Source organism: Mauremys reevesii, linkage group 5 (genome assembly GCF_016161935.1).
Source record: "Mauremys reevesii isolate NIE-2019 linkage group 5, ASM1616193v1, whole genome shotgun sequence".
Classification (NCBI taxonomy): Eukaryota; Metazoa; Chordata; order Testudines; family Geoemydidae; genus Mauremys; species Mauremys reevesii.
The window spans coordinates 109,487,600-109,513,630 of record NC_052627.1 but is presented as its reverse complement, the minus strand read 5'-3'; the positions used below and the strand labels follow the sequence as shown (position 1 = coordinate 109,513,630).

General features: G+C 40.8%; 1 protein-coding gene and 1 long non-coding RNA gene across 7 annotated transcripts in view; one reads left to right on the top strand and one right to left on the bottom strand.

The window, feature by feature from the left end:
* The window catches only part of TAPT1 (transmembrane anterior posterior transformation 1), a 111,389-nt gene that overhangs the window by 34,449 nt on the left and 50,909 nt on the right, over positions 1-26,031 (bottom strand). For all 6 annotated transcript variants that reach the window (XM_039540582.1, XM_039540583.1, XM_039540587.1 and 3 more), the window contains 6 exons: positions 23,769-23,931; positions 17,954-18,089; positions 15,812-15,909; positions 15,451-15,520; positions 1,713-1,793; positions 658-767 (listed from right to left, as the gene is read on the bottom strand). In XM_039540582.1, coding sequence (XP_039396516.1) covers positions 658-767; positions 1,713-1,793; positions 15,451-15,520; positions 15,812-15,909; positions 17,954-18,089; positions 23,769-23,931 — 658 coding nt within the window. The remainder of the gene's footprint in view (positions 1-657; positions 768-1,712; positions 1,794-15,450; positions 15,521-15,811; positions 15,910-17,953; positions 18,090-23,768; positions 23,932-26,031) is intronic.
* Positions 4,455-26,031, top strand: part of LOC120406178 — a 56,816-nt gene continuing 35,239 nt past the window's right edge. The window contains exons 1-2 of the long non-coding RNA XR_005599122.1: positions 4,455-4,500; positions 5,562-5,791. This is a non-coding gene — a long non-coding RNA (uncharacterized LOC120406178). The remainder of the gene's footprint in view (positions 4,501-5,561; positions 5,792-26,031) is intronic.

Genomic DNA, 26,031 nt, shown 5'->3' with positions numbered 1-26,031 from the left:
CAAATATAGCATATGTTAGCATACAACATAAAACAAATTTCATCTAGTACATTAAAGAAGGTCTACATACTATATATGCCCCAAGAAATTACAGGAATGGTAAACCAACATTAACCTACTTTATATTCAGTGCTGCAGAGAAGAGAAAAAAATATTTCTGATCTCAGTTTCCATCTTTAAAAATACACAAACAGAAAGATTCAATAGTCTCACAGAGAAAAAGATTTTTCTAAAACATGAATTGTATCTCACAATCCATTTTGTTTAGAAAAATGTACATGCTCTGGGTGACTAAAGTAAATATAAACATTACCTTTATGTTTTCTTGACCTAGCAACTGCCCCAAAAATGATCCGCAAATTATGTGAATTTTGGCTGTTATACAACAGTCTCAAGTTTTAATTTATGGATCTGGAACTATGAATTTAGAAGCAAAGGTGTTTCAGGCACATTAAATTCATCCTCAGAAGTGCCTGTTAATAAGAAAATAACTACTGGAGTTTTAGGAAATGGCTTCTTTAACTTTAATAGCAAAAAACATAATCCCCAACATTTTCTTCATTAGACTCAATCTTTTTCTACATTTTATAGCGGTCTTAAAAACAGAGCAAATCACAACTAGAGCAAACATGTTTAGAAGTCCAATAGTATACCTACATCTGCTGTAATGTCATTGAATTTTGTTATAAATGCATGTTTCACAATATCCACTGCAATTTCTGATGCAATGACCATGCAAACATCTGGAAACAACACCCAAAGGTGATCTGAAAGTTAAGAAAAAATTAAAAATCAGTTATACTGTACAATTTGATCCATAAGTAAAGAAAACTTGCTATTACTGCTTAGCACAGCAGTCAAACTTTCAAAGGTACAAAGCATTTTATATATCTCAGAAATGAATGGGTGACTTGCAGAGATGAATTCCCACCATAGTATCTACTCGGAGAATTACTTGTATTAGCATAGCATCCAAAGGCCCTATGGAGGATCAGGTTCTGTTGTGCTAGACCCTGCACTGTAAGGCCTTATCTTCACTAGGATAAAAGGTATGTTTTTTAACATGTGCTAGCTATCATGTGTTAAAACTTAGTGTAGACAAAGCAGTTGCAGTTTAACATGTTATCTGATTTCGATAAATCCGTTGGCCAACATGCGTTAAAAACACCTTTTGTCCTAGAGAAAAAGGCACAGAATCAGGCCCTACATCACTAAATACATTTCCAACCTGCTACATTAGAACAAACATCAATGTTTATTTGAATTAAGCATTTAAAAAATAACAAAGTTTAATTAGTATGAAAATCAAGATGGAAACACATTTTCAGTCTTATACTGGGTTCCTTTCTTGCCAGCATAAGAAAATAATGACACTTTTCTAACAGGATTTCTTACCGGTAGATTCAAAAATATAAAAAATGTAACTCAAAACTTTGCAAAACACATCAATGTTTATTTACAATGCAAGGGTATATGCTTCCATTGGAATCAATGGAATCACAATCCACAGAAAATGAAATAGTTAACAGATTATTCAGATTTTGTGATCCGAGGTCATAGGAGTCTGATTTTAAGAGTACTGCTCACTTTTTGACTTTCAGATTGCTGTGTTGAGCAAAGGGGTATGTCTTACATGTGTACCTGTAGTATTGTAATTACATACTAACAAGTATATAATTTAAAAATTACATGTTTTTCAATAGCGTCATTACCTGGATTCCATGAGAACTGTTCCATATTTCTTAGACATACTATCAATAATAGCACATAGTTGGTGAATCTCTCCTTTATATCTGAAAAAAAAAATAATCAATTGCCAACTCCAAATAAAATATTTATCTGTATTATGGTAGTGCCATTGTACTAGGCACTGGTCACACAGTAAGAGCCAATATTTGCCCGAAATTGCTCAGATTCAGAAGGACAAAACACAGTTTGTCACTTCAAGTAATTTGCAACTCAAACTCCTGCTTCCTCTAGAGTAGGCAGAGATCAGCCATATCAAAGGAGTGATATGAACTCAGTGCTCCAGTGAAACTGAATGGCCTTAAGTGAATTGATTGCACCATATTTAAAAGATCTCTAGTAGTCTGTCCCGAAGCAGCATTAAAAGCAAGTTAGAGGAAGCTGTCAGTTCTGGTCTCATTAAGATAAAATATGGTGCAACAAAGGCAGTCAAAGCTTGATATTGAATCATTTGCCATGCCGGATCAGATTATGTGTCCTCCACTTTGGTAACCTGCCTATTGCAACAGTCAATAGTAATACATTATATGTTGCATCTAGAAACATAGTATGATAAGGCCAAGTTTATGAGGTCTTCTACTCAGAGTGCTAGCACTTCTGTTTGGATATAACACAATAACTTTGGAACACTGAATCCAATCAATTCCAACACTTCAGCGAAATTTTCTAAGCATCAGTGGGCAGAACCCTACTGATTTTGGTGAAAGAAAAAAAATCGGGACAAACAGAAGGGGGAAAATGGATGACACATGGAGACCCTGGAACACATCTGGTTAGCAGAGATAGCTGCTTCAACTGCCTCTGTAATGATCCATAGATCAGAGAACGGGGTGATGGCAGCCATTATCACATTCCAGCCTAATACCCCTCATTTCAGCTCTCCCTAGCTTGCCAATAAAGTTTCAAAATACTCACACCCTGAAGGAGAGAGAAGCATGGTGAGGTAGAAAGGGGGGGGGGGGAATGGAGAGGTATGGTGGAAGGGAATGCACACAGAACTCCTGGCATGGGGGACATGGGGACACACACAGAGCCTCTGGTATGGGGGAAGAATTGGGGACAGAGGGAAGTGGGGCTACACACAGCCCCTGGCATGGGGATACTGGAGGACACAGAATCCCTTTCAAAGGAGAGAGAGAGAGAGAGAGAGAGAGAGAGAGAGTTAGAAGGGGTTGTAACGAGTCCCTGAAATAGAGATGGAAGGGATGGGGCTTGTGGGGGAATGGAGTTATGCAAGAAGCCATTGGTGTGTACAATGATCTTGGCCCACAGAAGTAAAAAAGGGTGCAAACGCCTAGTTTCTAAACTGCTTGACTGAAGAGACGATTCCAGTTAAGACTAGGTAAAAAGCATACTTTTTATGTACAGTTCAATATACCAGGTATTATAGCAGGACCAGCATCTAAATGATGTAAGTTTTTCCAAGGATAATTCTACAAGAAGCTTAGGGATAACCAGGCACCATTAGGTTTCGTGTGCATTCTGATGTACTTTGGCTTATATTTGATATGACAATTATCAGCACCACAAAAATGATCATGCAGTTTTCACGCGACCATTAAATAAATACTCTCTTACTGAGCAAAAAAATTATGAAATCCCTTGCTCTCTGTCTTGTATGTTGCATAGGAACATTAGATCAATATGTAATATTTCCTTAAAATGTAACATTGCAAAAAACGATACCCAAGACTCCACCATTGATATTACGAAAATATATGAAAACGGTGAAGGCAAAAATTCCAAAATTTGAGAAAGCATTCTAAAGTATGGATCCTCAATTAAACTTGAAGTGGCCACAACAGGTCCCATACTCCCTCCCCCCATCCAAACTCGGTTCAATATGCGATGGTTCCCCAAACACTGTGTTAGGGACACAGGAGAAGAGGTAGAGGGTTATCCTAAAGATCTGCTATTTTTGTTGTTCTTGCAGGTGGACACTGTCCCACTTTCTGTCCCTCCTTGAGTTCTTCCTCTGCTCAAGGTGCCTTCTCTTCTGATCTTACCCTCTTAACTGCCACAACTGTTGAAGGGACAAGATGGGTAAGGTAATATCTTTTACTGGACCAACTTCTGGTGGTGAGAGAGACACAAGCTTTTGAGCTTACACAGAGCTCTTCAGGTCTGGGAAATGAAGGCCATGTCTACACTATAAAATTAAGCAGACTTAACTTATGTCGGCATACAACTGCCACAGTAATCACATCGCTTGCGTGTGTCTACACTTTACTCCTTGTGTCTTCAGTGTGCATCCTCACCAGGAGTGCTTTTATTGATTGTACCGTTGGTGTGGGACTTTGTGGGATAGTGCCTGAAAGCCAGTAACAAACAAACAATGAGGTGTCTACATTGACACTGCATCAACCTAGACACTACGCTGCTCATGGAGGTAGAGTTATTAAGTCGGCATAGTGGGGCAGTTACGTTGGTCAAGTGAAATTTTAATTGTAGATGTTTCCTTAGTTGAGTCCAGGGGTGAGCTGGAGCCGGTTCGCGCGAACCCATTGTTAAATTTAGAACCGCTTGTTAACTAGCTTCCCTGCGAGGGAAGCTTTGATGGGCTCTGCCTGGGAAGCCTGTAATTCCTCCTCCCGGCCGCACGGGGGCGCTGCGCTGTGCTGTGCTGCGAGAGCCATGTGAGCTGCCTCCTGGCCCTGTTGCTGCTCCTGCTCTTTGGACCTCTGGCCCTGGGGCTCCTGCTGCTGCCTGGTGAGTCCCTGGCTGCGTCCTGCTGCTCCCAGCCGCTCCCCCGGTGTGAGTATCTGCGCCCCTCCCCCGCCTTCCCTGCCACAGCCACCCCCCTGCCCGCAGCTAGCCCCTGCCCCCAGCCACCCCCCTGCCCCACCCCCTGCCCCCAGCCAGCCCCTGCCCCCAGCCACCTCCAGCCAGCCCCTGCCCACAGCCTCCCTCTGCCCCCAGCCACCTCCCCCAACCAGCCCCTGCCCGCCCTCTGCCCCAGCCACCCCTGCCCCACCCCTGCCCCCAGCCAGCCCCTGCCCCACCCCTGCCCCCAGCCACCCCTGCCCCTAGCCACCCCTGCCAGCCCCTGCCCACAGCCTCCCTCTGCCTGCAGCCAGCCCCTGCCCACAGCCACCCTCTGCCCGCAGCCAGCCCCTGCCCACAGCTGCCCTCTGCCCCAGCCAGCCCCTGCCCACAGCCAGCCCCCGCCCCACCCCCGGCCCACAGCCGCCCCCTGCCCCACCCCCTGCCACAGCCAGCCTCTGCCCGCAGTCAGCCTCTGCCCGCAGCCACCCCCTGCCCGCAACCACCCCTGCCCGCAACCACCCCTGCCCGCAACCACCCGCATCCCGCCCGTCTGCATCACCTGCCCACAGCCAGCCCGTGTCACTCCCTGCCTCCAGCTAGCCCTGCCCCACGCCCCTATCTGCAGCCAGCCCCACATCCACTGGTGCCCTGCAGTTCCCAGGGCAGTAACCCTGCACACCTGCTTCAATGAGGGGGGGGGCAGGGAGCAGCTGGGACCCACACATGTGCACACCCTAGAGTGACCAGACAGCAAGTGTGAAAAATCGGGACGGGGGTGAGGGGTAATAGGAGCCTATATAAGAAAAAGACCCAAAAATTGAGACTGTCCCTGATCACCACCCACACATGTGAAACGGAGCTCATTTCTAGTTCAGCCCCATCTTTTTAAAAAAGAACTTTAGGTAGGGTTAAAATACATCTGTATTTTCCTGGACATGTCAGGCTTTTCGGTTCTTAATCACCTCCTGGGAAAATATGGACGTATGGTAACCCTATTGGTACAAAAAATACATGCTGTCGCACATCCCTTAAATCAGAACTTTTTATAGGGAACCCGTTGTTAAGATTTTGGCAGCTCATCACTGGTTGAGTCAACATAAGCTGCCTTGCATCAACCTAACTCTGGAGTGTAGATCAGATCTCAATCAAATAGATCTATTTGGGAAGTTCCCCAGAGCAGGAAGCTGGACTTGTCAATATCCAGAAATAGAGACCACTCATGGTGATTGAAGAAAGTCCTACTCAGTCAACCCACCAATGTTTTCTGCTTCCCTGGAAGGTAAGCAACTCAGATGAACTGGTTATGCAAAAGATCTGGAGGCAGATTGCCACCTGTCAGAGCTGTCTCGAGTGTGCCCCTCTCTGTCTGTTTATGTAAAACATGGTTGCAAAGCTGTTTGTTAGAAGCAGCAAGCTCTTTCTTGCTTTATGTTGGAGGAAGGCTGAACAGATCTTAACTCTGATATTTCTGAGAGTCATTAGATCCTGAGGTGCCCAGAGACCATCAGTCTGCAGGGACCCTCCAACTTAGGTCTGATGCATCTGTAACTAAAATGGAGAGCTGGTGGGGAGGAGAGGGGTAAAGTTACCTGACACAAGACTTGAAGGGGTTAAGGTGGCTAGGTAGGCCAATTAAATGCCCAGGCTTCCCCTGGAGGAGGAGCGAAGGGTTAACAATTAATCAGATGAGGCTCAGATGGATGGGAACAGGAGGGGACTATAGAAAGCCCAGGAGCTGAGATCAGCTGGGGGGCTGCAGAGAAGTAGTCTGCAGTCACTCCCTGGGAAAAGGGAGGTGTGTTTGGGTCTATAGAAGCAAGTACCCTACAGTTACTCCCTGGTAGGAGGGAGTTTGGGCTGGCAAATGCAGAAAAGTAGGAATGGCTCCAGGGAAAGGCAGCAAGGGACAGGATAGGGCAGACCTTGGCTGCTAATGAAAGGGCCCAAGTTGGAACCCAGAGCAGAGGGTGGGTCCAGGTTCACCTACCAGCCACTGGGGAAGTGGCACAGACCAATCAGTGGAGCGTGGACTGCTTGGGACAGTTTCATACCCGGAAGGGGGAAACATGCAGTGACCCGGCCTGAGGGCCAAGTCATGAAGAAGGAGCACCTAGAGTTGCAGAGATGGGTAGAAAGACCCCCATAGGGGATACAGCACCTGGAAGGAGCTAATCACCAGAGCAGCCAGAAAGCGGCGCCCTATTGATGAATGGATCCCCATGACATGGGAACTCCTCCCCACACACACCGGTTCAGAGAGTCCACCAATCCAGGAATGATAAAACTGACGTTGGCACCCAAATCACCTTGTCCAGATGATTTCAACTTGAGATGTATACAGATGCTAACCATGCAAGAAGCTTTCTAAGGAGTAGCTTGGTGTGTTGAATGACATAAATCAATGTTGCCATGTCACTCAGGATGCAGAGGAAGACCTAGTGGGTGGAGGAATGACCCACAGTGCCCAGAATGGCCACTGATATTGGGCTGGGACACAACTTTTGTTGGGCCATTGCCCCTTAGGAGGAGGGGCAAGCCAGTGTTGAGACTGCAGCACTGCACATGTTCCCAAGTCTCTGATGGAGGGCATGTCCTCTGTCTTGGATGAGACACAGACAAATGTACCTCTGAATCTGAAGATGAAGCACCTGAACTGTCTGACATTGGGGGTGGGGGACAGAACCAGTCAATCAGGGACAGGTATCCTAAGTCCTAGGAAGGAGGTATTGGGGTAACCAGCAGAGGCTTTCCCTTAGACTGCACCAGCCTTTGCAGAGGCTTGGTAGCTAATGGCACTGAGTTAGGAGCCAGAGGCACTGGTACCAACTGTGAACCTTCTTGCACCACCAAGGGTACTGGCACCGAGAAGCTAAGTCTCTTGAGGTTGCATATGCCTCCAGGGTAGATGGGAGTGGCAGTGGCTAGTGGCTTTGACTCAGAGACCTTTCAGGGGACACCCTCGATGGACATGGCTTAGGCTTGGGAGGTAGCAATAGTTTCTTTTTAGGTGAAGATTGCTCCAGCGAGAGAGACTCACCCCAGCATGTTTCCTAGCCTCTGCCTTGACTAGGCTTAGGCACAGACATGACCAAGTCTGGTACCAAGCTTGAGGAAGGTCTAAGCCTTTTCTTCAGTATCAGCGAGTGGGACCAGAGACATCTTTGGTGTGCTCTGCACCGAGGACGATGTATTCAGGGCGCTCTAAGTGTGCACCGAGTCCGATAGGGGCCAAAATGCTGCCTCCATGAGTAGACACTTGAGCCTTCTGCTCTGTTCTTCTTTGAGCAGAGCTCAAAACCCTTGCAGATCTGACATATCACTGATATAGGAGTCCCCTCAACACTTTAAACAGGCTGGGTGTGGGTCACTGACAAGCTTGTGTTCAGTGCAAGTTCAGCAAGACTTAAACCCTGGTGAGCCTGGCATCGCTCCAGTACGGAGAAATTAAACACGGTCCAAAAGACCTATGACAAAAACTAGCTAAAACTAACTTAACTAATTCCTAACAATAAGAAGCTATACACACAAAGGAGGGAAGCATTTACAATAACTAGTCTAAGATCTTTCCGACAACTGTCAATGGAGGAAGAAGGAACTGAGGAGCGTGGGGGGCAACTCCACCCTCTTATGCGAGTACACAGCAGCGTATGGCAACAGAGGGAGCTGGAGCCAACCTGCTGGGTACCGCTGAGTGAAAAAGTTCTCCAATAACTGTGCCCAAGGTGAGCAGAAAAAAGAAAAGAATCTCTGAACCAGGCATTAGTACGAAAATGGGACTGAAACCTCCAGCCACAACAAAGCACTCTGGCCCAGCTGTAACTGTTCTAAGGAAAGAAAGGGTCATGAAGCCCAGATGGCATGGACAATGCTGGAGGGTCCAAAGTCCACTGGCAGTCAGTGCCTCAGAGGAAGTCACCTTACAACTATTTTTTTTTTAAATAGAAAGTTATTTTAAATAAAACACAGATACTATTAAAAACGATATGGTGGAGGATAAGAGGATGATGGTGAGATGGCCTTGCATCAAGCTGGGACTAATGCTGATGATCCATTGGTTGATGTTTCATGGCAATTAATTTGCTCAATGTGGTTAGAAACGAACTGAACTTTAGAAAACTAGAGTATAGCTTGAGGAGTAGTTTGAGCTACGGTAGTTCTCATCAGGCTTGAGCGCAGATGCACAGATCCAAGAGTGGCATTCTAGTCAGATGAGTATCTTTAGAGAATACACTCCCAAGATGTATCAAGCAAGCAGGAGGCAAATCATTGGAATCCTACATCAGAAAACAAACAAAAAACAAAACATGCATGTTAAAGTGAAGGCACAGAAAGTGGTATTCAAAGCATCAAAAGCAGCTGATAAGTCAAGAGGGATAAGAATAGATGCAAGACCTTTGGAGTTTGCTCTAAGCAAGTCATTAAAAACTAGTGAAAGCTGTCTCATTAGAATGAGAACAAAAACCAGCTCAGAGAGGATCAAGAACAGAATATTGAGTGAGGTAAGGAAGCATGTGACAATTAGCAGCCATTCCAAGATATTTTAAAAGAATGAAAAAAATGGGGGGAGGGGAGCAACTGGAACAGACAGTAGGATTAGAAGAAAGGTATTTTAAAAATAAAAACACAAAGGAGAGAATTAGCTTTTGGAAATGGAAATTCAGAAGCCCAAGATATACTCCTGAGGGGCACTCTGCATCAAAAATATTAAAAATTCTGGGCCAAAAAAATAATTATGCGCACAGTATTGCAAAATTCTGCAAATTTTATTTGTCAAATAAATGTGGAGGCTCCAGCATGGCAGCGGAAGCACAAGCCATTGGCTGCACAGAGTTGGGAGATCACTATGCAGCTCCCACCGCGACACGAATTCAGTGGGGAGGCTGCCTCCAACCCTGACATAGCACAAGGCCTGAGCGTGCCCCAGAAACACCCCAGCTCTATTCTTCCCTTCTTCTGTTTCTCTGTCCTCATCATAACTTGCACGTAAATATCTTGTGATGCTGGCTATAACAGTGCCATATGAACGCCTGTTTTCACTTTCAGATGACATTGTAAACAAGAAGAGGCGAGCATTGTCTCCTGCAAATGTAAATAAACTTGTTTATCTGAGTGATTGGCTGTACAGAAAGTAGGACTGAGTGGACTTTCTAGGCTCTAAAGTTTTACAATGTTTTATTTTTGAATGCAAGGTTTTTTTGTACATAATTCTACATCTGTAATTTCAACTTTCATGATAAAAAAATTGCACTACAGTACTTAAGGCAATTAAAAAATACTATTTCTTTTGTTTTTTACAATGTAAATATTTGTAATAAAAAATAAATAAAGTGAGCACTGTACACTGTGTATTCTGTGTTGTAATCAAAATCAAAATATTTGAAAATGTAGAAAACATCCAAATATATTCAAATAAATGGTTTTCTATTATTGTTTAACAGTGGGATTGATCACAATTAATTTTTTAATCGCTTGACAGCCCTAGTTTTTATATACAATATTTCTATATCCATCTTAAAAGGTCCTTTAGGATCAAAGTAGTCTTCTGAAATTTGTTTGCCATGTTGTTTAAGCCATGTTGGTTCCAGGAGACAAGATGCATGCACCTAAAGAAGAACTCTATGTAAGCTCAAAAGCTTCTCTGTCACCAACAGAAATTGGTCCAAAGGTATTATCTCACCCGCCTTGTCTCTCTCCTCTTGACATGGTCAACAAAGATTTGAAATATAAGACATTAACAGGTCACGTCTCTGGGGAAGGGATACTGACTCTAAATGTTGTAACTGAAATACAGTTGCACATCTGTATTGAAGCCTAGATGAGGTAATATAAACAATGTTAATGAACACACCACTTTTTCTACTCAAGGCTGTTATAAAGAGCTAGAAAGGACTGGAGCTTCTAGAGAACATGGGACACAGTCTTTTCAGCAAACCTGTTTGTTGGGTCAAGAAAGAAAAGTGTTGCTAATTATGGAAAATCTTCAGGCATTTAACCAAATTGTTCTGGAACTAGGTTTAAAGTCGGCATTTTGATTTAGTAATGTTTGGATGCAACATTCATTTTGTACCCCGTTCAGTAGAACTTTAGCATTATGGACACCAGAGTTACGAACTGACCAGTCAACCACACACTTCATTTGGAACTGGAATTATGTGATCAGGCAGCAGTAGAGACCAAAAAAAAAAAAAAAGGAGGGGGGGGCCTTAGTGACGACGCCACTTACACTGATGGGAGAGCTTCATCCATTGGTGAAGGTACTCCACCTCCCTGAGAGGCAGTAGCCCTCCCGTTAACATAGCCCTGTATACATTGGGGGTTAGGTCAGTATAATGCCGCCGCTCAGGGGTGTGGATTCCACACCCCCAAGCAATGTAGTTATACTGATATAAGTTACTAGCATAGATCAAGCCTAGGAACTTACATTGGTATAGCTACGTCTCTCAGGCATGTGAAAAATCCACATGCCTGAGGGCAAGTCTACACTTAAAGCACTGCATTGGCGCAGCAGTAGAGCTTTAACGAACACACAAAGTGTAGTTAAGCCACACATACATACCCCCAGAGGTGGTAGCTATGTCGGCGGGAGAGCTTCTCCCACTAACATAGTGCTATTTACACGGCGGGTTCAGTCAGTATAACTATGTCGCTCAGAGGTGGGGATTTTTCACACCCCTGAGCGATGCAGTTATACCAGTATAGGTCTGTAGTATAGACCAGACCTGACAGACATAGCTATACCGACCTAACCCCCAGAGTAGACAGCTACAGCCTCTCGGGGAGGTGGATTACTTATGCAGACAGGAGAACTCCTCCCGTTGGCATAGGCAGTGTCTACACTGAAGCACTGCAGCTATGCTGCTGTAGCATTTTAAGTACAGACATACCCGTTGATGTTTTAATGCTTTGTTGATACAAGTCAGAATTTCCACAGTAAGATAACACAAAATATGCCACTGTTTCACTGCATGCAATTGAAGCTATCAAACCACAAGTGGAAAGAGGCTAATACCAAATATACGAACAATCTTACAAACTGATTTGCCAGCCAGTATTTGCAAATTGCAGTGATTAATTTAGTGCTATCTATACTGTTGGAAAAGTATCATGGTACATCTGAAATTCTAAACACATGGAAAGCTTAGAAAACTTGCTTTTTTCCTCTTTTTAGGCATACAATATGTGGTGATTCGTTAAAGTTCTATGAATCATTTCAGGAAAAGTTAGCTATCAATTTGAAGAGAATAAACTCACTTGTTTTGTGCACTCCTGCATGCACTCATCTGTTTCTATACCCATCTGGCATAATGCATGGCCTCACTTCACCCCATGGCTAGGAGCGAAACTTGACATTGCCATTACAGATCATTGCTAACAGTGCCCAACAATAAAATAGAAGAAATAAATGAGAAATGGTTGATAATCACAGCCCCTAATCTATTTTAAGTAGAACTCAACTAACTTAAAAACCATGATTGGGACCCTGAAAATCATAAGACCAAACAAAAACCGAGCTGGGTGAATATTGCAAATATTTTCTGAGTATTCACTCAAGTTTGAGAGAATTTGTTTTGGCCGTGCTCAGACCCGTTTTTATGTTCATTTTGTGAACATTCCAGTAATCCAGTTTTACTTGTACAAAGACTCGCATTAAGCAGATTTTAATTACACATCACATTTCATTCTTTTAAAATTGGCCACCAGAAATGATCACCACTAGTACTGGATAAGAGTACCTTCCAACATGGCTGAAGAGTATCAATTTTTTGGCTTTCATAGACTTCTAATATAAAAGACAAGTTTAATATAATAGGAGAATTATTTAAATTTATCATTTTATTATTCTACTGTTTACTCATGTATCACCTCTTACCCAAGAATTTAAAGACACCATGAAAACATTAATTCTCTCAACATTAACTGAAGTAGTATCACACCGATTTTCCAGAGGGATAAAGTCACTGAAGCAGACACAAATCTTGTTCAGAGTCAAAAAGCAAGTAACTGGCTGACCTAAGAACCCAATCACCTGCACTAGACATATTCCCCTCCAGAAATGAAGATTGTGACAGAGCTGTGATCTTAGTGTCTCACATACACAAGTCAGATATTCAAATGATGAAGCAGTTTGCTAAAATCTAACTCTTGGAACACTTCAAATTATCCATTTTACGTAAAGTTTTACACTTAATCATTGGTTTAGTTTCTTTACTAAAGTCTGATTTAAAGGAAAGTATCTTCTTCATTTAAAAGTTGAGAGTGTCAAAGAGAAAATTAAAGCTTTTTATTTAATGTGTGTGTGACGTTGCCGTCTATATGGTTTTATAAAAATATGCTAATGACTGAATATACTGTAACTGGAATATGCTTCATGCAAAAGGTCTCTTGTAAGGTAGCATTACAAAGCTTATAATCTACTGAGTGTGATCATCCTAGTTGTATAAATGTACCACTCTTGTATCTGAAACTAGAAATATGAAATCTAACTCTGAGGGCCTACTGTAATTATGCAAAGTGTGGGCCATTAATGGTGGTTTGGAATCTTGATGACTCCCATTAACCAGGACAACTGTCTGAAGATGGCTGTGGTCTTCCTGTATATGTGAAGTCTTCTTGTATGTGTGTGTGCTGGCAAGTGGGCAATGAAGTCTTGCAGTGACATGTGATCATGTCACCTGAACTAGAATCCATCTTTAACCTGGTGTCTTTCCATTGAGAAGGAGGGGCTGGGAACCCAGAGAGGGACAAAGGATTCCCACCTTATGCAAAAGATATATAAAGGAGTGGAACAGAACAAAGGGAGGAACCATCATGAGGAATCCCTTAGCTGCCACCTGAGCTGGAAAAAGAGCTATACCAGAGGAAAGAATTGTGCCCAGGCCTGGAAGGTGTCCAGTCTGGGGAAAAAAAAACGTACTGAAGCATCTCTGAGGGTGAGATTATCTGTATTCAGTTTGATTAGACATAGATTTGCGCGTTTAATTTTATTTTGCTTGGTAACTTTGTTCTGTCTGTTACTACTTGGAACCACTTAAATCCCACTTTCTGTATTTAATAAAATAACTTTTTACTTATTAATTAACTCGGAATATTAGGGGGAGGGATAGCTCAGTGGTTTGAGCATTGGCCTGCTAAACCCAGGGTTGTGAGTTCAATCCTTGAGGGGGCCACTTAGGGATCTGGGGCAAAAATCAGTACTTGGTCCTGCTAGTGAAGGCAGGGGGCTGGACTTGATGACCTTTCAGGGTCCCTTCCAGTTCTATGAGATAGGTATAGGTATGTATTAATACCTGGGGGAGCAAACAACTGTGCATCTCTCTCTATCAGTGTTATAGAGGGCAAACGATTTATGAGTTTACCCTGTATAAGCTTTATACAGGGTAAAACATATTTATTTGGGATTAGACCTCATTGGGAGTTGGGCATCTGAGTGTTAAAGACAGGAACACTTCTGTTAGCTGCTTTCAGGTAAACCTAAAGCTTTGGGGCAAGTAATTCAGACCCTGGGTCTTTGTTGGAGCAGACGGGCGTGTCTGGCTCAGCAAGACAGGGTGCTGGGGCCCCGAGCTGGCAAGGAAGGCAGAGGTAGAAGCAGTCTTGGCACATCAGCTGGCAGCTCCCAAGAGGGGTTCTGTGATCTAACCCATCACAGTGTGATTGTGGGCATCTGTGCACTCTCATGTAATTTTTAATTTTAATGCTTGCCTATCACATATGCATGTAATGAAGAACTGAAACAAAAGATTCTTTTTTCTAAGGTTAATGCACTGCACCTGTATGAGGAGATACCAGGAATAAAGAGCCCTTAGCACCACTTCAACATCATACTATATCTCAAAGCATCAAAAAAACATTTTTCCTAACTAGGTACTGAAATTAATACGAAAATTTCTACTGGCCACCTGAAATATTATGACAAAAGTACTTAAGTCAAAGGATAGTTGAGACTTCTCTTCCCGGGACAATCTTTCTAATCTAGAGTGTTTCCAAATTTCAATACATTCAGCAACATAATCATGAATACCAGATATACAGTTGTGTTCTTTAAGGGCTTGTCTATACAGTGTGTTAGTTTGCACTAGAGGGGTATAAATTAGTGTACACTAGCATGTCGTGTACTAACTGGTCTGAGTTGACCTTGCTGGTTTACACTAAAAATTCTAGTGAGCGTTTGAAACAGGACTACATTAACATCCAGTAGGAAACTTTTAGTGTGCATTAGCAGGATCTACACAGGTAAATTGGTGAGCAACATACTAGTGTGCACTAGAATTTACATCCCTCTAGCATGGACTAACATACCACATAGACAAGACCTAAGCCTCTTGTGGTCTTAATTTTATCTAACGTGCAGATCTATGGTTCTTTCTGACATGCTCTAAAAACTACCATGATTTCATAATATACTCTCTCAAAGTACATTTATTTCTACATTGTTTGCTTACCGGAATAAAACATGATATTGTGATATGCACATAAGCCCCAGTGATCACTAACATAGCAAAGATGCCAGAATACTTGCTAACAAGGCACATATTAAGTGATATTTAATAATATAGTGGTCTACCAGAGGTTTCTGAAATTGGCAATAATCTTAAATGGTATTTGAGTAGGTTAAATGTGTGAATTTTGAGAGTGTATTTAAGTAGACAGACAATGCATAGACAGATTCCTGGCATATTTAGATATACTAAAGTGCAAACAGTTATTTATGCAAATAAATGTTCCTAAAACTGAATTCTTGGTTTAGTCCTATTAAACAAAGCAGTAATGAGGTGATCTGGAATTCAGGGCTACATTAACAGAAATACAGAGTGCTCAATAGCTACTTCAAGATAATAGCTGTTATATCAATACCATAAACATAATGGAAGACTATACTTGAAATAATAACAAATTTTGAATTAGCAATATTTTTCTGACCTATGTAAATATACATACCACTGTTTGACATTTGAAAAAGATTGTTCTTCTCAAACTTCTTGAAAACACTTCCTTTTATTTCAACGAACTGTAATTTTAAACACAAACAGCTTCATTACAGATTATCCATGTGCTATGGAATGTTAAATTTTTTTTTAATTGAAAGTCAAAGATAATCAAACACTTAAATTTATTCAGATGCTATGTTTAGGATAACTGAGGGTATATATTAAATTATGAAGTTATACTACTCTAAGCATTACAAATTTGTCCTGTGGAACAATGATGCTAAAATGCACTGTGTCACTTGTTCATCTCTTTCATTTACGAGCATTTGCTTATTACTCTGAGGTAAAAATCAAATTTACTTCATACTTACATTATTAGACATCATGATGGTAAGCAGTGACTTGTTGTGGGAATTGAAGGCTACATTAAGTGTTGTTGCTTGGACCATTATAAGAATAGCATGCAAGACTGAAAATAGCAGTGTTAAAGAAAATGACATTTGAAAAGTACATTTCTGTACTGTATTATATTAGCATCATCCAAAACTTTGAAAAAAATTCAGACAAAGATCTTATTTTGTCCTCAAAATTAATAGAAAATACAAAAATATTTCATGCATCATTGAAAAATTAATTAGTGGAGTAGATTAGTAGTTATATAGTACTTGCGGAGGTAAAATTCTCATTGACTTCAATGGGTCCAGGATTTCATCAGTGTGTTGATATGATTTTTTACATGAGCACTGTAACAAGATTCTAAGTTACAGCAATTTCTTACACTCAAACCTGTGAGTTTCAGAACTGCTTATATTTCCACAGCATGCTTGTAATATACCACAGCGTTTTACAACATTAATCACATAGTATTAAGTTAAGGCACTGAAGTCCTCTACTAGGCAGCTCATTCTACTCTGATAGAAACAGCATTCTTTTGCAGGTCACGTTCCAGGCTGCATCAAGGTTTCCTGTTTTGAAAGAGCCCAATGTCATCACGTAAGAGAAATGTTAATATAGCCTGAAAGTACTTGAGATGGAGTCTGAGTGTGTAACAACTGCATTGCACACTGTAACTGGCATGTAGGAATTCTGGATCTATCATTACTGCTGCTGGTTTCTGTACCTCTTGTTGATCTAGGTTAGGGACACCACATCTTGTCAGTCCCAGAGAAAAAATGTCACCAGAAGAGCTGCCACGAAATCAGGCCAGTGAAATAGCAGAAGCAGTAAGAAATTTAAGTCTAATAATAAATAAAGCAATGAGGAAAAATAAGCAGGAGAGGGCTCCCCTTATTTTCATATGCCTCCTTCCCTCCCCAAGAAACATTCCAGGAAAAGCTCTCTAAGTATAAGAATAGTTAAGCACTTAAATAGGCTTCCAAGGTTGGTTGGGGAACCTCCATCACCAGAGGTTTTTAAGAACAGGTTAGACAAACACCTGTCAGGGACAGTCTGGGTATACGTGGTCCTGCCTCTGTGCAGAGGAATGGACTAGAAGACTTCTCGAGGTCCCTTCCAGCCCTTCATTTCTATGGCTCTATGATTCTTTCCTCTCTGGAAGTTGAGCAGGAGATTGTAATGGGCCCATAGAATTCAATAGGGAAAAATGCATGGCTAAGTGGCAGACAACACTGCACTTAATTATTTTTGAAGAGACAAACATCTATTGCCCTCTTCTCCCAATTCATCATATATCAAACGGAAGTCTAGCAACCCATTTGCATGCAATAAGAAAATCTTCTGCCTTGATTTACTTAACATGACAAAGAAATAAGAACCACTCCCATTGTTTATTGACATTAGAAATCACTACCATAAAGAATATATGAATTTCTGCCTTATAAAGTTTCTTGCTTCTATAACCCAATTTGAAAGTCAAGAAGACTGACAGACAAGCTTTGCTGAAGGGCACCTCAAGCCAACCTCCTCAGTTAAAGAACAACTCTGTGTTGCATGGTGGCATGGGGCAACATCAGGAGAAATACAATATATTAGTGTATTTAATCTAGTGACAAAATAGAAAAAAAACCTAGAGCTGAAGGAGGGAAGCAAAAATAATTGTTAGAGTTATATTTTTAAAACACATATTTTCAAATTAGGAGGGCAATTATGCTGTACCGAAGATAGTAAAATTGCGGTTTTAAAAACCTCTTGTGAGAAAATACTTAAGTGTAAGCACAATTAATATTCATTCAGAGTCCATTTGTTTCCATTTGCTCCACTTTTGGTGTTAGCAAGATCATCAATTGCTGCATGAGAAATACAACCCTTAACTCACATCTTGGCAGGTTAAAAGTGTTTCAAGTCACTTTTAAAAAATGAAGTACTGTAAATCTTATTCTGAAAATGAATGTGAACATGTAATTTCAGGCAAGCCCAGAAACATATTCAAATAATTTTACACAATTCTGTTTTTAAATTATTCTTATTTTAATTTACTGAGAAACTCTTTAACCTAATGTACAACAAGCTAAAGAAAATTGTTGCAATTAATTCTGACAAAAAGCAAAGGATACAGACATACAGCACTGCCATGAAAAAGTGAGGAATCACACCTATATGAGCTCTTTTTCTCTCCTTAGGTTCAGTAGCTGTCCAATAAAGGGCATCCAAAATATCTTGCCCAAAAGAGGAAAACAGGCGATCGGCCACCTAAAGAGAGAGACCTTTTAATATTTTAAAACAGTGCTTCTCCTATTAAAATAAGACATTTTAATACATTGCAATAGTTAAAGCTCAACCCACAAAAAGGGTGTTAGAGGCTCAGTTTTTTTCATATGATTTTCCTTTTTTGGACACATCATTCCACTGCGAAGTTTTCCCAATGCTATGTTCCAGTTGCCTTGTTCATATTCCTAAATGGTCTACTCTTCCCTAACCCCACCATCTCTCTCTTTCACAGGACTTCCTCAGGCACTGGACACCTACTTGATAAGTACAAAGTAATGCACGTTGGAAAAAATAATCACAAGTATAAATACAAAATGATGGGGTCTAAATTAGCTGTTACCACTCAAGAAAGATCTTGGGAGACATCATGGCAGTCAAAAAAGCAAAACATTAGGAACCATTAGGAAAGGGAAACAAAACAGAAAATATCATAATGCCACTATATAAATCCATGGTACACCCATGCCTTGAATACTGCATGCAGTTCTGATTGCCTCATCTCTAAAAGATAGATCAGAATTGGAAAAGTTACAGAGAAAGGCAACAAAAATTATTAGGAGGTATGGAACAACTGCCATACAAGGAGAGATTAAAAAGACTGGGAACATTCAGTTTAGAAAAGACATGACTAAGGGGGTGATATGATAGGGGTCTGTAAAATCATGAATGGTGTGGAGAAAGAGAATAAGGAAGTATTATTTACCCTTTCACATAACACAAGAATCAGTGGTTACCCAATGAACTTAATACACAGCATGTTTAAAACAAAAGGAAGTACTTCTCCACACAATGCACAGTCAACCCGTGGAACACGTTGCCATAGGATGTTGTGAAGGCCAAACATATAACTGGATCAAAAATAATTAGGTAAATTCATAGAGGACAGGTCCATCAATGGCTATTAGTCAAGGTGGTCAGAGATGCAACCCCATGCTCTGGATGTCCCTAAACCTCCAATTGCCAGAAGCTGAGACTGGACAACCAGGGATGGATGATCGACATTACCCTGTTCTGTTCATCCCCTCTGAAGCATCTTGCTCTGGCCACTGTCAGAAGATAAGATACTGGGCTAGATGGACCTGACCCAGTATAGCCATTCTTATGTACTTAGGACATGAAATCCTGGGCCCTGGCAACAAACTGCAGCTATGGCATCTTGTGGTTAGTGTCAGATTGCAATTCAAACTTCTTTCACAAATCAACATGTTCACTATTGTGCCACAAAGTCAGCCTGCATCTCATTTTTTCCAAATATTTTAAAAGAATGAAGGAAAAGGTAATGATAAACAGCAAAGTATCAAGATGGGGGAAGAGGGAGATGTCTGGGAGGGGTACGGCAAAGATTGGCATTTGGTCTGTTCATATAACATCTTCAGTAATGCCCTGGAGCACAGAATGAATGGCACAAATTCAGATAATATTTAAAGGAATTACAAATACCAAAGAGGACAGAAAAATGATACAAAGGGATCTAGAGGGATTAGAAAAATGGGCAGAACATAACATGAGAACGGATTTGGAAAACTGCAGGCATCTGAGGAAATGCAATCCGAAATATATATGCAACGGGGGAGGGAGAACCCCGAAAGCAACAATTCTGAAAGGAACGCAGTAATAATCACGTGTAGCAAATTACACAAGTTTGCTATTCAGTACAGCAGCAGGAAAGGTCAAGATGATTAAATTTAGTTCTCAGCAACTGGAGATATTGCCAAATTGAAGGCAGTTACGAAGAGAATTGATGGAACCTCCTCCTCCAGCACATACATACAAGTCTGGAATATTTAAAATTAAAATGAACAAAGCACTGGAGGATGTACTTTAGAGAACAATTCTATATTCATAGAGCATGTCTGGCTGAATTAATAAGTATTTTCCATCTCTTACGAGTCTGACCCAAGTAAACAGATAAATATGACAACACTAATATATTACCATTCCTTATTAAACTGTAAGATCGTGATATAAAAAAACAAACTGTCATAAAATGTATTAAGATTAATGCTTCATTCAGCTGTTCTTTTGTAAACTAAAAATGACATCTTTAGACAAGTAAAGGCTATAAGCAGTAATATCAGAGCAGAACAGAAGATATACAAGCAAGTACTGCCACAATTAACTAAAAGGTTTTTCATAGAACAATGTAAAGTTAGCCAGGGTTCAATGCTTTTTTTTGTTTGTTTGTTTAACTTTTAAAAAATTGAGTAACAACAGCTTTTGAAGAGAAACTTTTGACAGAAATTAGAAAAGTTCAACAAACTCTCAAGCTAACACTCATTATTTAGTACCACTAAAAAACTTAAAGGTGAAGATTTGACCAAAACAGCAAATGGTACAGTTAAATGCTGAATGTCCCAAAGAAGACACTTAAGAGTAGCATTTAGTATTAACTGGCTACCCTCACAGCATTATGACAAGAGAATCTCCTACTCTGAGTTATTTCAAATTTAGCAGCTTGAAATTTTGAATTAGAAAAAAAAATTAGATACATTCAAAAGGACATTTACAATGGCACTGTTTTCGGCTTTTTACTTTTCTCAGTGAAGGTGGTCAACAACCCCTTGCTCCAGCTCCATGTGATGCCTCATCATGCACTTTGGTGAAGTGGCACCCACTATAGAATACTTAAGGAGTCAGGTAAGTTTGGTTTTGCGCACAATATTGCGGGGGGTTTAAAAGGTGTTTTTTCTTTTAACATTTTAATATTTTATATATAATATTATATATTTTATATTAAATATATAATATTTTAGGGTATAAAACAAGGAAACACCACGCAATATTGTTGGGGTTTTTTAAAGTGGACTTACCTAAACCCTATATGCCGGCTCCAGGCTCCAGTAGAGTTCCATGGTGAAAGTTGTGTCACCAGCATAACACACGCTGGGGCTTCATAAGGAGCAGGAGCCGGTGGGTCTGAATCTAAAAAAAGAAAAGTGTCATTTTAAGCCAACTGGGCTGAACGCACCCCTTAGCCTGGTTATTAGGGTGGCATTCAGCACATTATTTGGAAGTTTTTTATTTCTATCAAATCCATTTGCAGGACAATTTTCTCTGACACAGAGATAGCCGAAAACATCATTGTAAACATCTTTGTCAGTCTAATTGTTTCTCCAAATTAAAATTTCAAAATGAGAAATTTGAGTTAAGTATATTTTGATACAAATGTAAGTCTGGTTATTGCCTTTTAAAAAAAAATTAAAAAGTGTCTATTCCTATACGGGCAACTTGAAAGGTGTACTACTAGTGGCAGATCTGTGTTTGGGTAAAATGGAAACATGCTCTCAGCAAGTGTGCTGAGTGGGACCTAGGACCCTCTGTTTTCTTCTGTGATTTAGGCTTGTAAAAAGCCTGCAGAAATCTCTTTTCCTGCTCTGCCAGGCATGAAGTTATTCATGGCAGATCAAAGAAATCCAATACACTTTCCAGCTGGATCCTTCTCCACTGAAATTAAAGGGAGTTTGCTTTGCTAACTACAGTAGCTATGAGCAGTATCAGAACACAGAATTCAGATCAGCAGAAACTATTTCCTTGCTCTCGAGCAGGGAAGTGCACTATTGGTTCTGCTTGGATTCAGGTAAAGCCACTCTCAAACTCTCTCCCTGTTAACTCAGTGAGGGGATGACACACGCCTTCTGCTTCTTTGAGCAAAATACGGAAGTCTCCTTTTACAATTTGTAATAAGTAGCCATCACTGTATTTGGTCAGTGTTTTGAAACAGTTAAACTGAAATGAAATGAACTATTTTGAGCATTAAAAAAAATTGTACCATTCTTGGATTTACTTACTAAATCATGATCACTCATATTGTCAGAGATGAAGAAACTGTATGCAGATGAATATCTCCTAGAATGTCACAGTCCACATGATTTCAGAGTGCTGAATTTTGCATTTTGATTTCCAGATTATTTAAAAGTAGTAATTTAAAAAAAATCATTTGCAAGGTAAGAAAGCCTTAACAACTAAACATCCAAGGTGGCTCACACACATTGCTTATTTCAGGAAGTGTATTAATATTGTGGTTATGAAATGTGCTTCTTATTCATTATTTTCAAACAGCAGTAGGGAATAACTCATGTCTAGAACCAAAATCTCCAGATTTTGGACAAACCACGGCCCAATCTCAATAATCCTCTAAGGTTGGTTAGACATCTGTATCATATTAATTATTCAAGGACTATTAGGAACACTATAGTATCCTGGCAGAACAACAGGGGCTGTAGTATCCCCTTAAACACTTTACGCCACTTACATGCTACAGATATGCAGATCTGAGGTCAGACTCAAGCCTTATCCAACTACATTTTCTTAAATGTTATTTACTATTGTTCATTACATTTTAGTGATAAGAAAATCACAGTTGTAAAAGCACAGTTGTCCAAAAGCTTTATATTAATAATGAATAATACAAAAACAGATTGTGATGGGGTGCCTGCCCCACACTGGGCTCCAAGAGGTTAACAGAGACCAAGGAGGCTGTGCAAGAGGCAGCCAATTAGAGAAGGGCTGAAAAGAGCAGCCAATCAGGGCCAAGCAGGCCCATATAAAAAGGGAGCTTCAGGACAGAGGAGGGCAGTTCTCTGATGGGAGCCCAGGGAGGAAGGACTGTGCCTCTGGAGGGCTGAGAGAACTGCCAGCACCCAGGACAGAGCAGTGCTGTGAGCAGGGACCAGGGGCAGCGAGAGCGCGCTTCTGGCTGACTGCTGGGGTTTGCAGACAGAGTCCCTGAGGCAAGGGCAAAGAGGATGCTGGGGCCATGAGGAGGTGGCCAGACAATACGCTGCAGTAGCCACTAATGGAAGTGGCTCAACAGCAGACTACAGGTCCCCTGGAAGGGGGTAGCAAGGTGTGTGGCACTGCCAAAGGGCTAAGTGACTGAAGAGGATGCCATGGTCCTTGGAGAGACATGGATCCTAGAGCAGGAGTGACAGTGGTGAGACACCACCTGAAGAGGGCACAGAGCTAACTCCTAATATGTTTTTACAGGACTTCCCTTTATCTTACCTTATAGACCTTCTATCTCTCTGCTTCCCTCCCCTGTTTCTCTAACACTCCTCTAAACTCATGGCAGAAACTCTATCCATGCACTCAGACTTTTCTCTGATGGTATGGATTAGGAGAGGTTGAAAGTACTGATTTCGGTTTTTGTAGACAAGCTTAAGCATACTAAAAGGCGCATTTTTAAAAAGAAAAATTAAACAGATAAATTTAATCTACCTTTTGCCTTTTCTTTGTTCTTCCATAGGATTTTGCCACTAGTGGGCAAAACCTTCTCAGTAGCTCTTCCTATTTCAAATAATTTTTTCAAACTATCAGTCTCTGACTCTTGCATTTCAAGTTTCAGTCTCTTCTGTTTTCTATTTCTCATTTTCTCTCTTCCTCATTTTTTATTTAACTTAATTAACTCTGACTGCATTACAGGAAACAGATTTATGAAAGAGGATGTATAACAAAGTTCTTGCGCCCTTTTTTATGGAAGCATCTCTTATATTTTCGTGTCTACATCTATTTTACTATATGTTAAAGTCCACCTTGAGGTTTAACATCTTTCTACTTACTATATTGGAGAGATGTACAAAGTACAAAAGTCATAATATGTTATACTAGATATCCTGAAAAAAAGCATACTTTGACATTTCCTTTTGATGCCAATGCCCTTACCTCCAGCATGTTGTAGATGATGTAGAGTTTTATGACAGACTGTCCTCTTATCAGATGGTACATCATAGAGTAGTCAACATAGTGCATCATGAAGTAGCAGATGACCAATATAACTCCTTTGAAAATGTCACATACCTGAGCAGGTTGTAGCAAACGTCTATCACTGAAATATAAAGCACAAAATAATTCTACTATATGTTATACACAAAATACAAATGCCACTAGTTTATATGCACTGTTGTCTAAGAATACATAGTATTTGAAACAGAGCTAAAAATCTAGCAGTGAACTAGGAAAAATTATACAAAATTACAGCTCAGTCTTGAATAGGATTGCTTCTCTTCTAGCTGTCAAGACTCCAGGCATTCAAATAAAATCTCATTTGCCCCCAACCTTGACAAGAGCCTTGTGCACATAGGTATATTTGCTTTTACTTAACCCTTCATTCTGGGCCATTTTATATATCAATTTAATCTTCTCCCTTACAGAAGTAGCCATGTTTGCTTCACTCTTTGAGAAGGAAATAAAGCAGCGTTCTTTGAGACTGCAGTACAAAGAATGAGATGCTGAGGGATGGAGCACAAACCCCTAATATACTATTCAATATCTCTTTTTAGTACACCTCTACCCTGCTATAATGTGGTCGTGGGGAGCCAAAAATCCCTACTGTGTTATAGCTAAGCCCCGTTATATCGGGGTAGGGGCGGCAGGGCTCCGGCGGTGATTTAAAGAGCTCTGAGTTCCGGCTGCTGTGGGGAGCCCAGGCCCTTTAAATTGCTGGTGCGCCCTGCTGCCGCAGCCCCGGGGTAGCAGCGGCAGGGCTCTGCGGGATTTAAAGGGCCCGGGGATCCCTGCAGCAGCCGGAGACCCGGACCCTTTAAAGCACTGCCGGAGTCATGCTGCTACCGCGCTATACGCGGACCTGCGTTATATCGGGTCGCGTTACAGCGGGGTAGAGGTGTACTAAGATTCTGCAGCTTTCTTAAAAGCACACAGCCTGAAATGTGCAAGTCCTAAGGTAGCTCCCAAACACATGTAGCCATGTAAAAGTACACAGCATAACACTTTCCAGTCATATTCTTCTGCCTTAGTAGTATGGCTACCAACCATTCAATGTACTTTAACTAAAACCATACAAAGCATGCCAACTTGCCCCAAGACACCCACACTTCATTTAGCATGATGAAATTCCAAGGAAGATACTTACCTATGAATGCTTATAAACAACTACTTAGCACTTATCGGATGCTGAACACTTAAAATTCTTACAGATTGGATCAAAGGGTTAAAGCACCATAGTGCCAAATATCAAAAAGCACATCGTAAACTAATGTGAAGTAAGCCTCATAACATTCTTGTGAGGTACTGTATATAAGCATATCTACATTTGAATTAAAACACATTTACTAACAAATGAAAGCTTTAGTATATACAAGGACACTACAGTTAACTTTGACCAGTTAAAATGATTATTATTATGACTGTATTCTTGTCTACACTAGAACTTTCTGATGCATTCACAAGTGTTAAAACATGATCATTAATTCCGGTGTAGATCAGCCCAGAATGAACGCATCTTTGCTCCAGCTGGAGTAGACGTGAAACTGCCTGGAAGCTGCACACAGAGTATGTTCCTTTATCTTCAGGGTTGTCCACATTTGGACATTTTCGGGAATAGTTATTTTGGTCTAAGCCCCCGTGTGAATACTCATTCTGCAATAAATGAATTAAAAAGGCACTCATACGAGAATTAATGTGTAAACGGGGGATTATACCAAAATAACTACTCTGGAATAATTATTCTGGAACAGCTATTTCAATACATTTGCAAGTGTGAACAAGCCCTTATTTTCTACCAGCCTAAGGAAATTAAAAAATTACTGGCACGAGAGAAACTGTCTGGACAGATACATATACATAATGAAATCACTATGTAGAAACTATAAAATATGGCAGAGATGCTATGAGTGATACATTTAATGGAAGAGCCATAATCAGATTTAACTGGTACCTTATCAGAACATAAAATGTAGACAAACCCCTCTACATTTTAGTACATTCCCAAAGCAAAAATTGTGGTATAAAAATACGATGAATATTGTATTATAGGTGTATATAAATTATGTAAGGTATACATAGATTACTTTACTTATTTGCAGTACTACTGTAAGCCACATTGGTCCCAGGATATGAGACACACAAGGCAGGTGAGGTAAAAGCTTTCACAGTTGGTCCAATAAAAGATAATAACCCTTACCTACCT